The 14,083-nt window shown below is 38.5% G+C and overlaps 1 protein-coding gene across 1 annotated transcript; it reads left to right on the forward strand.

The window, feature by feature from the left end:
• Positions 1-778: 778 nt before the first annotated feature.
• Positions 779-13,874, forward strand: LOC103198239 (sulfotransferase 1C4-like). The gene is made up of 7 exons (XM_007942361.1): positions 779-947; positions 5,380-5,505; positions 6,232-6,329; positions 11,042-11,168; positions 11,385-11,479; positions 12,037-12,217; positions 13,762-13,874. Exons 1-7 carry the CDS (start codon positions 779-781, stop codon positions 13,872-13,874), a joined length of 909 nt encoding a protein of 302 aa, XP_007940552.1.
• The last annotated feature ends 209 nt before the right edge of the window (positions 13,875-14,083 follow it).

The following is a 14,083-nucleotide window of genomic DNA, read 5'->3' on the forward strand; positions in this document are numbered from 1 at the left end:
CTAAGAAGGAAGATGGGGCAGTCTACTTCCATAGTGATACTGCCTTGGAAACTCAAGGAGGGGTCGCTATGAGTCGAGTCCCACTCGACAGCACATAACAACAACAACAACACAGCAACATGTTTTAATAGATATGAAGGGACCCCTTCTGATTTTGTGGATTAGGTTACAAAAGAGGAGGATCATCTTCAATAAAGCATTATTTATTTTACTCTTAATAACAAGACTGGCCCTCTCTAATGCTTGGGAAGTTCAGAATCTAGTGTGTTACTGTTGACAGCACACAGAAATTCCCCTTCAGTCTTTCAGGAAAATAATCCTATGTTGTAATGTGAAATTCCACTGACCAAGTTGCCCATAATCTTTTAATTAGTTTTAAACTACCAGGAGAAACAATTAATGGAAACATCTGTGAATTATTTTATGAACACAAAGGTGAAAAACATACTGTGACATTAATTCTTTGTTAAACTGCTGGAGAAGAGCAGGATTAGAAACTGAAACAACAGTTAGGACTTGTAACCACCTCTGGTACTACGTCACAGAGGGAGGAGGCCTGAAGGAAATGCCTGTGTACAAAGTCAAAAACAAGAGCTGCTACTGCCCTGGAACTTGTAGCAGCAGGTTTGGGACTATATTTCTCTCCATTCGCAGGTTTGCTTCAGGCTGTCTCAGGCAGTTTGTGGGCTGAGTTTTCCATTCTTTGTATATCAAAAATGTATGCCCTGTGCTTACTCACAGCTTTTTCTCTTGAACAGTACTCTGATTTCTGACACTCATGGCCTTAAACAAGATGAAAGATTTAAAAATTGGAGAAATGGAGCGCATAACTGTGGACTACGTGAAGGGAATTCTTCTGCCCACTTCGACATGTGAAATCTGGGATCAGATCTGGAACTTTGAGGCCAAGCCTGATGATCTGCTTATTGCTACCTATCCCAAAGCAGGTAGGTGGGAAGTGGAAGTGACCAGAGAGTTAGGAAGGTGTGTGGGAAAGGCACATTAATGACGAAATAAAAAAGCTTCTCTCCTGGGCTTGAGTGGAAAACTGTTTACTAGGCAGATTGATATACTAAGATAAGTTACTTGTGGAAACTGAAACAGAAACTGCACAAAAAGTATTAAAATGTCTGACAAATTTTCAGAATTACCACCTCAGAAACCCAAGGAGGGGTTGCTGTGAGTCAAATCCAACTCGAAGGCAGTGAGTTTGGTTTGGTTTTATGACACACATATTTTTTATTTCCATAGGAGAAAGTAAATTAAACACTCAAGAGTGAATGGGCGAGACTTGTTTTATTTATTGATTCTCAATCTAGACCCTTATTGCAAATCTTGAAAAAGGCTGCTTTTGAAGTGTGAGGTGAAAAGGGGATCTCAAGGCTGATGTGGAAAAAGTAACAGGAGAGCTTTAGTTCTGCAATGCTGATCTCCCCTGAGTAGCCCTCAAAATCAAACCAAACTTACTGCCAGGCAATCTGACTCATAGGGACCTCTCCCTGGGTTTCCAAGGAGGTATTTCTATAGAAGTAGATTGCCCAATTTTCCTTCTGAGGAGTGGCTGTGGGTTTGAACCACCAGCTTCCTGGATAGCAGTCAAATGTCTTAGGCACTGTGCCACCAGATCTCTCCTTCAGAAGCACTTTCATCTGAGGGTAAAACTATTTTTTCCACCTTCCTTCTTGCTACGTAGTAACTCAATTCCTTATTTTAATAATTAGTTTAACAAAGTTGTCTGTACAAGTAAGACTACCTTGAACCCAGCCATTGCATCTTAAAATCTCTGAGGTAAGCAGAGGGAAATTGTTCTTGACAGATAATTGTGTATGTCTACCTATATACTAAAAATACAGTTTCAAAAATATAAGTAAATAAATATACAGTTTCAATCCACCTCCTGAAATGTACGCACATTGTCTTTTGGAAAATCAAGTTCCATGTCAGTAACTCCTGCCCTCCCACACACACCAAAAATCTAAACCTAAGCACTTTCAGAGACTGTGTGTTCAAATCCCTCTTGTCCCTTTTCTTAAAGATAATAATAAAAGGTCTTGCAGAGAAGAGGGGAGAAGGCAGCACAAGGGGACTTCAATGTGGAGTATCCTTTGTCTCTTAGTCCATTACTTTCAAACTGGTCCTGACTTTCCAATCTTACTCATCATGAGTCTGTTCAGGATTAAATTTTCTGGAAGTTCCCTGTCAATATACTGCCACAACCATTTTTGAATTACCTTCAGTAAGATTTTACTTGCGTGTGAGGGTAACACGCAATTAATGATATTGTTAGGTAAATTCCACATTATGTGGGATCACCTTTATTTAGAATGGGTACAAATATGGGTCTCTTCCAGTCAGTTGGCCAAGTATCTGTCTCCCAAATCTCTTGGCATAACTGAGTGAGTGCCTCCAGTGGGTCATGCATTGTTGAAACATCTCAATGGGTATTCCATCAATTCCTGGAGCCTTGTTCTTTGCCAATTCCTTCAGTGCAGCTTCAAATTCCTCCTTCAATACATTGGTTCTTGATCATATGCCACCTCCTGAAATGGATGAACATCGACCAATTCTTTTTGGTACAGTAACTCTGTATATTTCTTCCATCTTCTTTTTATGTTTCCCTCATCATTCAATATTCTGCCCATAGAATCTTTCAATATTGCAACTCGAGGCTTGAATTTTTTCTTTCAGCTTGAGAAATACCAAGCATGTTCTTTCCTTTTGGTTTTCTAACTCCAGGTCTTTGCACATTTCACTATAATAATTGACTTTATCTTCCTGAGCTGCTCTATGAAATCTTCTGTTCAGCTCTTTATCTTGTCATTTTTTCCATTTGCTTTAGCTACTCTCCATTCAAGGACAAGTTTCAGAGTGTCTTCTGACATCTATGTTAGTCTTCTCTTCCTTTCCTGTTTCCTATCTTTTTAATGTCGTCTTGCTTTCTTCATGGATGATGTTCTTGATGTCATCCCACAAATCCTCTGGTTTTCAGTCACTGGTGTTTAAGGCATCAAATCTATTCTTTAGATGGTCTCTAAATTCAGGAGAGATATAATCAAGATCATATTTTGGCTCTCATGGACTTCTTTTATCTTCAGCTTCAACTTGAACTTGCATATGAGCAACTGATGATCTGTTCCACAGTCAGCCCCTGGCCTTGTTTTGGCTGAAGATATTGAGCTTCTCCATTGCCTCTTGCCACAGATGTAGTTGATCTGGTTCCTGTGTATTCCATCTGGTGAACTCTATGTGTATAGGTGCCGTTTGTGTTGTTGAAAAAAGATATGTGCAATGAATAAGTCATTGGTCTTGCACAATTCTACCATGCAATCTCCAGGGCTATTTCTATCACCAAGGCCATATTTTCCAAATACCAGTAATTCTTCTTTGCTTTCAACTATTGCATTCCAATCACCAGTGATAATCAACACATCTTGATTGTATGGTTGGTCAATTTCAGACTTCAAAATTTGGTAAAAAATCTTCAATTTCCTCATCTTTGGCTTTGGTGCTTGGTGTGTAAATTTGAATAATAATAGTATTAACTGGTCTTCCTTGTAGATGTATGGATATTATCCTATCACTGACAGCACTGTACTTCAGGATAGATCTTGAAACATTCTTTGTGATGACGAATGCCACACCATTCCTCTTCAATCTGTCATTCCTGACACAGTATATCGTATGGTTGTCTGATTAAAAATGGCCCAAACAGTACATTTTAGCTCATCCCAGCTAATGCCTGGGATATTGATCTTTACGCATTCCATTCCATTTTTGACAACTTCCAGTTTTCCTAGATTCATATTTCATACATTCCTATTATTAATGGATGTTTGCTGCCATTTCTTCTCATTTTGAGTGATGCCACATCAGCAAATGGAGGTCCCAAAAGCTTTACTTCATCCATAGCATTAAGGTCAACTCTACTCTGAGGAGGCAGCTCTTCCCCAGTCATACCTGGAGTGCCTTCTGTCCTGAGGGGCTCACCTTCTGGCACTATATTAGACAATGCTTCAAGGCTATTCATAAAATTTTCCAGTAATATATCAGACAGTGTTTCACTGCTATTTGTAAGGTTTTGACTGGTCAATTCTTTGAGAAGTGGGATGGTCCCTTCCTTCTTCTGAGTCTGTCTTAGTCTGGAAGGTCCGCTGAAACCTGTCCATCATGGGTGACCCTGCTGGTATTTGAAATACTGGTGGCATAGCTTTCAGCCTCATGGCAACACAGAAGCCACCACAGTACGACAAACTGACAGACATATAGAATATAGGACTATAAATATTTATTGCTTTCTAATCCATGTCCTAGAGATCCCTGGTGGTACAGAGATTAAGCACTTGGCTGATTACCAAAAGTTTGTAGTTAGAACCCACCAGCCACTAGCTTTGTGGGAGAAAGATGTGGCAGTCTGCTTCTATAAAGATTTATAGCCTTGTAAACTCTATAGGGTAGTTCTTCCCTGTCCTACAAGGTCACTATGAGTCAGAATCCACTCCACAGCAGTGGGTTTTTTAACTGATTCCTTATTGTAGACCTAGCATTGTTCAACATCCAACACAGAATTTGTCAGTATTCAGCACATAACCGATTGAAAGTGGGAGACTGAGGCCCCACTTGCTGTTGAAGTGGTAGCAGTGATTATGCAGCTTCTCAGGTTTAGGGTACTGGATAGTGTGATGTGGAATGACCTCTGAAAAAATTTCTGTCTGTTGGAGTCTCCATCACCTGCCACTTCTTCAGGAGGAAAGATGACCTTCCCTTCTGCCTTCCAAATCTCAGGGGAATGCATGTTATTGGCAAAATCAAAACAGTACAGAGGACTTTAGGGGCAAGGATGCCTTGGAAACCCACATTTTAGCCTTTCAACCCCTAATATAAGGAGAAAACCAAGGAGAAGGTAAAATCCAATACTGAGAGCTAATGGTAAAAATCAAGCTGAGGCACTAATCATCAGTTTTTAGCCAACATATACATAGTACATTTTATGTGGTAGCCCCAAGCTAGGTGCTTGGAAAACTGTTTGAAAACCACATAGACATTACTCTCCAGGAGATCACAATCTCTTGAGAAAGACCTTCAGATTTTTCTTTCTCCTTTCCTTAAGAACACTGTGTCTGACTCAATAGTATGACAATTCAAATTAATGGTTGTGACAGAAAAAAATAGTAAACTGTGTATCAATCAAATGCCCACTCCAGCTTAGCCTCTATTAAAATTTCAAATTATGATAGCGCAAGACATAAATAAGGAATAATGTTTTCTGAACGTTTATAAAACTGACTTTAAAATTCACATATATATTCTAAGTATCTGTTCATATTTTAAGGAATCTGGTACACTAAATGTCTATGGGTCCTTATCTTACATGTGGAATAGGAACAACTTGGACACAGGAGATAGTGGACTTAATGCAAAATAAAGGTGATGTTGACAAAAGTAGACGAGCACCTATTTATGAACGAATTCCCTTCATCGAATTGGTAATTCCAGCAATACAGTGTGGTGAGTATTGAATTGCCGAAGGAGAATACAGTCCTAAATATACACTTAAGACTTTTACTACCAATAAGCCATGGTCAAAATTCTAGTCATTCAAACAGTTACTAATAGATTTTATGGCTTTGTCATTTTTTTAACTGTGTCTGGTCATTTCTATATCAAAGACATTTTCAAATGGCATTCTTTAAAAAAAAAAAAAAAGGATGTTAAATATTAGGAGTAAGTTAATTTTAATTATCTAATTAGAAATTAAGGAGCCCTGGTAGCACAGTGCCTAAGGCATCTTACTGCTAATCAGAAGGTTGGTGGTTCAAACCTACCAGCCACTCCATGGAAGCAAGACTGGGCAATCTACTTCCATAAAGATTTACCGCCTTGGAAACCCAATGGGAGTCACTCTGAGTTGGAATCAACTCAACAGCAGCAGGTTTGGTTTCTTTGGTTTAATTAGTAATTAATTTTATTTCTTAAGAATGAGTCCAACAGGTTAATTTCATGAAGGGTTTGATTTTTCATATTTTTATTTGGTTGCTTGGTTGGTAGGATTAGGAACTTCTCTAACCAAAAAATTCATTCCTGGACTAGATGTAGTCTCTCAGATCAGATCTATAGACAGAGCGTTCTTGCAGCTACCTTGAATTGTTCCTAAAGTAGTAATAACAGAAGCAGCAAGATTTTGAAACAAATTGAGAAAAAAAAGTAGAAAATGACCAAAAGGCAATTTTTCAGGTTTGGAACAAGCTAATGAAATGCCCTCACCACGGACTCTGAAAACTCATCTTCCAATTGAGCTACTACCTCCTTCCTTCCTAGAGAAAAACTGTAAGGTAAAGAACAAAAGGAATTCAAAGTTATATTACAGAATGACCTTAAAGTGGTTTCTTTTCTTTTTCTTTATTTGACAATTTTTATTTGTATATGTATTTTTTATTGTGATGTGTTTGAAAGTTTACAGAGGAAACTGGATTTCTAGTCAACAATTCAAACACATTTTGCTTTGTGGCATTGATGGAAATCTCCACGGTGTAATAGCACCCTTCCCACTTCCTGCTTGTGTTCACCAATTCCAATCTTCCTTCTTTTGCAACCCTTCCTGACATCTGAACTTTATTCCTGAGCAAATGCTGCCCTTTGATCTCATAAGATGGATTGTTCTAAAGAGCGTGCACCCTGGTAATATTGTTTACCTTATATATAAGCCTGTCTATCCTCGGAAGGAAGGTTGGGCAATCCTACTTCCGTAGTGATACTGCCTCGGAAACCCAAGGAGGGGTCACTATGAGTCGGGGCCAACTCGACGGCACATAACAACAACAACAACATCATTTGGTTGAAAGTTGAGCCACAGGGATGAGTTCAATCCAGGTATGAAAGGTGTCCAAGAACCATAGTCTTGGGGATTCCACCAGTCCCAATCAGACAATAAGACTGGTCTTTTTCATGATTTTGAGTTTTCTTCCACATTTTTCTCCCACTCTATCCAAGGCCACCTTGGAGTGGTTTCAATCAATATCCTATTAAACCTCTTCACCTAATGTTAAGAGGCAGAAGAGGGGGAACTAGGCAACACTGTCACATTAATCAATACAGAAATTGATATGAATCCTGTTCTTCTTCCATAACAGCTAAGATCACAAGAACCCTGCATTTTAAAAAAATGTAAACGCAAAAACTAACTCCAGATGGATCAAGACTTAAATGTGAAACCTAAAATTGTAAAGTTCCTCAAGGAAAAACTAGGGGCAAATTTAGGGCCCTAATTAAAGAGCTCTGGTAGCGTAGTGCCTGTGTGGCATTTGACTGCTAACCAGAAGCCTGGCCGTTCAAATCCACCAGCCACTCCTCAGAAGGAAGATTGGGTGATCTACTTCCATAGTGATACTGCCTTGGAAACCCAAGGAGGGGTTGCTATGAGTCAGATCCGACTTGACAGCAATGAGTTTGGTTTTGGTAGAATTTATGGCATAAATAGACTATAAGCATAACTCAAAATGCACAAACAGCAGAAGATAAACTAGATGAAAGAGACCTTCTCAAAATTAAGTTTTTATGTGCTTCCAAAGACTTCTCCAAAAGAGTCAAAAGAGAACCTACAGATTGGGAAAAAAATATTGGGCAATGACATACCTGACAGGGGACTTATCGCTAAAATTTATAGAAAACTCCAACACCTCAACAACAAAAGGACAGACAAATCAAATAAAAATGGGCAGCAGACATGAATACACACTTCACCAAAGACGATATTCAGGCGGTCAACAAACACAGAAAGAAATGTCATGATCATTAACCATTTACTCAAAAAGCTCACTGCTAAGTCTGATCTGACTCATTGTGACCCCTCTTTGCGTTTCCTAGCTGGTATCATAGTGGCTAAGACACTTGCCTGCTAACCAGAAGGCTGGTGGTTCAAACCCACCAGCCACTCCTTGGAAGGAAGATGGGGCAATCTACTTCCGTAATGATACTGCCTCAGAAACCCAAGGAGGGGTTGCTCTGAGTCTGGTCCGACTCGACAGCACATAACAACAACAACAACAACAGCTAGTACCACTATGTTGTTGTTGTTATGTGCCATCGAGTCAAACCTGACTCATAGCGACCCCTCCTTGGTTTTCGAGGCAGTATCACTATGGAAGTAGGATTGCCCAACCTTCCTTCCGAGGAGTGGCTGGTGGGTTTGAACCTCCAGCCGTCTGGTTAGCAGGCAAGTGTCTTAGCCACTATGCTACCAGAGCTCCCAGTATCACTACAGGGAAATGCAAACCAAAACAATGAGATAGCATCTTGCCCCAGCACTAATAGAAAAGTTCAACAAGACAGAAAATAACAAAGGCTGGTGAGAATGTGGAGAGATTGGGACTCTCACACACCGCTGGTGAGACTGTAAAATTATACAACCACTGTGGAAAGCAGTATGGAGATTCCTTAAGAATTTGGAATTAAAAATACCATTTGATCCAGCAATTCTATTAATAGGTACATCCTAAGGAAGTGAGAGGCAGGACAAGAACAGACATATGCACACCCATGTTCATCACAACACTATTTACAATAGCAAAAAGATGGAAATGACCTACGTGCCCATTGACAGAAGAATGAACAACCAAACTATGGTACATGCACACAATGGAATACTATGTAACATTAAAGAATAATGCAGAATCTGCAAAACACCATATAATGTAGATGAATGTCAAGGACATTATGCTGAGTGAAATAAGTCAATGACAGAAGAACCAATATTATATTAGTTCATTATTGTATAAAGTCAAGGAAATGTTTATATATGGAAGGAAACTTTCTTTGTTGGTTAGCAGGGGTAAGAGAGGAGGGGAGGAAACACTGCAAAAAGAAAAAGAAAAAAGAAACCTTAAGAAAATTGTCATTTAAAAAGAAGAGAGAAAAAAGAAATAGTGCAAGGGCCAAGATATCAGAAATACTGTTTTCTACTGCCTAGAACTCATCTCTCTCAATGCCTACCTTGAAAATGTATATAGAAACATACAAGAAAAATACCCATCCTATGAAATCTATGTGATCTACTTTATATATATTTATCCATCCTGGGTGAATTGAGGGTAGTAATACTTCACACATGAGTTTGTTATGAAAAATAAAAGAAATGATATATGTTTCTTATCCAAGCACTTAAAATTTAGTAGATAGTAAATGTAAGTTCTCTTCCCATTGTAGCTCATCTGGGTAGCTATTCTCATCCAGAGCAGTGAGGAAAAGGAGTAGCAAAAGTTTAGTAGATATCTCTGTTTGTTGATCTTGTAAAAAAGTTCTCCTCATGGCAAACCCTTTATATATTAGGTAATCTTAGATCCTGTAGCCTTCTAAATTCATATGAAAGGAAGTGTCAGGTACTAAAACATATAGTTTTCCATGTACAATGAAATTACACTCAGTGGTAGCAAAAAGGGAAAAGGTAAAACAAAATGCTGATAGAAAGTCTAATAACTACAAATAAACTTCATCAAAAAAACATAAATATAGATAAATGCAGAGGATATTATGCCCAGTGAAATAAGTCAATCACCAATATTGTATGAGGCCACAACTATAAAAATCATGAACATGTTTACACATAGAAAGAAACACTCTTTGATGTTTACACTCTTTGATGGAATGAGGAGAGAGGAAAAAAATCTAACTTCATAGGAAACATGTATTAACTGGGGTGGAAGGAAAGGCAATATACAATAAAAGGGAGATAAGAATAACAAAGGAAAACATAGAGGGAGAGGTGACAGTAAATACTATCATACACGTAATCCTGCAATAACAAAATATCAAACAATAATTTATAAGTGGATATATAGATAAATATGTAAGCTGAACTGATGTGGGATGAAATATAGGAGTACACATCTGAGCATATAAAGGTTTGGTAGAAGATATTCTACATATGCATTTGTATGTATCGCAAATATGTCCAGGTATGTAGTAGCGCATAAAGGGGCAAAATTATGCAAACTTTTTAGCCATAACCAATTACCTTGAGGGAATGAGTCTCTGGCCTTGAGGTCTTAGGACCATAGCCTGAGTAGACATCTAGGTCAACTGGCATGAGCTCTGGTAGCGTACTGTCTAAGGCTTTGACTGCTAACCATAAGGCTGGTGGTTCAATCCACCAGCTACTCCTCAGAAGGAAGGTTGGGCAATCTACTCCTGTAGTGATACCGCCTCAGAAACCCAAGGAGAGGTTGCTATGAGTCAGATATGACTCAATGGCAGTGGGTTTGGGTTTTTTTTGAAAGACAATGTTCTTCACCCTACTTTGGTTGGTAGAAACTGCGGTCTAGAAAGCTTATGAGCATTCATCTAAGATACCCTTGGTCCCTTCTCCTCCAGAATAAAAAAGAGTGAAGAAAATCAAAGAATCAAGGAAACAATTAGTCCAAAGGACCAATGGTCTACTAGTCTGAGCCTAGAAGGACTAGATTATGCCTGGCTACCACTACTGACTGCTCTAAACAGGAAAACAATAGGTCATAGACAGAGTGGAAGAAAACATAAAATAAAATTCAAAATCATAAAAAAGAACAAACTTATCTGATATAGACTCATGGAATCCCCAAGACTATGGCCCTTAGACACTCATCAAATCCAGAACTGAACCCACTCCCAGAGATCAGCTTTTGGGCAAACAACAGACAGGCCTATAAAGTGAACAATAACACCCCTGTGGAATGTGTTCCTCAGACAATCAACCAAAACAGCAGCATTTGTCCAAAAGCAAAGCTCAGAAGGCAAGAAAGATGGGCTAATGGAAACAGGGAACACAATGAGGAAGTGGGAAGAGTGCTGTTATGTTGGGGGGCATTGCAACCAATGTCACGAAAAAAAATGTGTATAAATTGTTGAATGGGAAACTAATTTGCTCTGAAAACTTGCATCAAAACCACAAGAAAATGTTGGGAAATAAAGACATATGTATGAAAGGTATCCAACCTAAAATGACTTGTCTGGGTAATAACTCTATGTACTTCTAATCCTGTTTTTCTTCTTCCTCTCTTCCTTCCATTCCAAGATAATCTATGTAGCAAGAAATGCCAAGGACAACATGGTATCCTATTACCATTTCCATAGAATGAATAAAGGACTTCCTGATCCAGGAACCTGGAACGAGTTTTTTGAGAAATTTCTGGCTGGGAAAGGTGACAGAATTCACCTTCATTGCCTTCCTTTATAAAAAATATCAATACCTCCAAAAGAATCATTTCCTTAGAACAAAAGGGGCTCTGCCTTATTTAATATGAAGGAATCACCAATGTAACATTCTTTCTCTCTTCAGGAATTCACCTTTCAGTGGAATATCTGTGTGAATTGGACTTCTGTGACTCAGTGTCTCATTTTTCATCCCTGTCTTTCAGTGTGCTGGGGTTCATGGTATGACCATGTGAAAGGATGGTGGGAAGCCAAAGACAAACATCAAATTCTCTACCTCTTCTATGAGGACATGAAGAAGGTAAGAGTCAGTATCATCTAAGGTGCTCCTATCTAACCATAAAACATTTAAATCATACTGTATTGACTCCATGAGAAATTCATGGATTAAAGCATAGAACAAATAATTGATACATTTGGTTGTCTAAAATTGTCCATGTATCAAAGTTTATATGTAATACAGTGAGTTTATGTACGATATCATTTGCAGCTTTCTAGTGCCTTAGAGTATGCTGCATTTTTCCCTTATAGGGAGACTACCACAGAATATTAATATCTCTTCTAAATTTTTTTCTTTTATGTGCATTTTAAAATTCAGTATACAAAGAAAAAAAAAAGTACTGTGAGCATACGAGCATAGGTGGCTGTTTTTTTGTTTTTGTTTTGTTTTGTTTTTTCCCCTTATGAGCACTAGATGAACATCATAGTTTCAAGAAACAGTTCAAGAAATGATGATGTAAAAACTAAAACCCAATACCTTTGAGTCAATTCCAACTTATTATGACCCTATAAGACAGATTAGAATTGCCCCATAGGGTTATTTTATATCAAATCCACTTTTTTTTCTTTTGATCATAGGACCCAAAGCGTGAAATTCAAAAGGTGGCAGAATTTATTGGAAGTAACCTACATGATGAAGTTCTAGATAAAATTGTCCATCATACTACATTTGATGTAATGAAGCAGAATCCAATGACAAACTATACCCTGATTTCTACTGCAGTCATGGACCACTCCATTTCTCCATTCATGAGAAAAGGTTTTTACATTTTCTTTTGGTCATAATCCCAGAAGAACTATCTAATATTTCAGAACATTTGGGGAATTTATTATCCTATGGTTAAGAAAAATGATTTCTAATGAGTAATTCTAGAAAAAGTATTTACGACACTGCAAAGTAAATGAAAGCAATGTTTAATTAGCCATTATTGAAGTATCAGAATGAGATCTGACATTAAATTAAACACTACCACACAACACAGTTGTTCTGGTTACCTACTGCTGCTCTGACAGAACTATACCACAAATGGGATGGCCTTAACAAGCAGGAGTTTATTCTTACAATTTGGAGGCTTTAAGTCCATGTTCAAAGTGCCAGACTCTAGGGGCTGGGTGAAAGCCCCTCAGTCTTGGGCTTCAGCTCTGCCTCCAGCTCCCGGCCCACTAACGCTAGAGGTGTTTCTTCACTCAGACAGCTGCTGGCTGCTGAGGCTAACCCAAGGTTGACAAATGCACAGTCCAGATGTTACCATACCACAAGGCAGGCCATTAATTTAAGTCCATTATAAGTCTCAAAGTCAGCAGAGCATGGCAGGCTGCTAAACAATGACACAGCTACGTGCAGGGTCCAAGTGTGCCATAGGCTAGAGATCATTCTCCACAGCTTCTGCTTAAATACCGAAAGCAGACCACATTCCCTAAGGCAGCTACTCACCTGCTCACAATAGATTACACCATGGACATGATTACCAGTCTCATCATGGGGAATACTACATCCAGCTGCCCAGCCACTCAACCAGACCCAGCCAGGTTGACATACAAACTGAACTACCACAACAGTCCTGGCTAAAAAAGTTAAAATAATCAAAACTAAGTCAGATGAAATTGAGAATAAATTTTGTATAGGAGTGTATGCTACCACTTAGGATTCATTCATCCAACAAATATTTATTGAGGACCCATTCTGCCAGACACCATCCTAGTCACTATCCACATTAGTGAACAAAATACACAAAACTCCTTGGTTTCATAGGTATCATATTCTTGACACAAACAAAATAGAAAAGCAAAACACATAGGATGACAGATGATGGTAAGAATTATAGAAAAAGAAATTGATCTGGAAAAGGTAACAGGAGTGATTGGAGGCATTGAAATTAAAGAACATCAAAGATTTATCTTTCCTTTCACAAAACTATTTTTGGGAACTTCCGGAAGCAGGCCCTTCTCAGTCTTCTTACAGCCTGGAAACCTTACAGTCTTCTTACACCCAGTGTGCTTTGATGTGCAAGAAGGCAAGAGAGAAAGAAAAGTGCCTTCCACAGGCCTGCTGTTGTAACCCATTGGTCTCATTCCCTTGTTAATGTGGCTCAGTGGGTAAAAGGCTCTCCCTAGCTCATATATTTGACAACAAATACTTCTTCCCTTCAGAATAAAAGCAAATGACAGGATAGTAAGAGAAACAGTTTGTCCAATACTGCCTCCCATGGAAGGTGGAACAGAAATCATTAGACAGAAAGAAAAGAACAGGGAAATAAGAATTCCTACTACAGCTCTTGACTCTCCTCCACTTTACTGTTTCAGGAGCAGTGGGAGACTGGAAGAACTACTTCACCGTAGCTCAGAATGAAAGATATGATGAAGACTACAAGAAAAACATGGCTAATACCAGTCTCACTTTCCACTTCCAGTTCTAGTAAAGAACAACAAAGAACTAGACATATATTTCAAAGTTTATTACCCAGATCAAATGAGATTAGATTCAGGTTCTAATACTAGTTTCTTATTATGTTCACTCTTTCTCAGTCTACTAAGAAAAAAAACATGATAGAGATTGGTAGAGAGCAGCAGTGGTAAAGTGGATGGAGAGAAGGTCAATAAATTGCTAGTTACAACTGTGGTATGA

The sequence above is a fragment of the Orycteropus afer genome, unplaced genomic scaffold (assembly GCF_000298275.1).
Source record: "Orycteropus afer afer isolate SDZICR_OR568_19922 unplaced genomic scaffold, OryAfe1.0 scaffold00089, whole genome shotgun sequence".
NCBI classification, from domain to species: Eukaryota; Metazoa; Chordata; class Mammalia; order Tubulidentata; family Orycteropodidae; genus Orycteropus; species Orycteropus afer.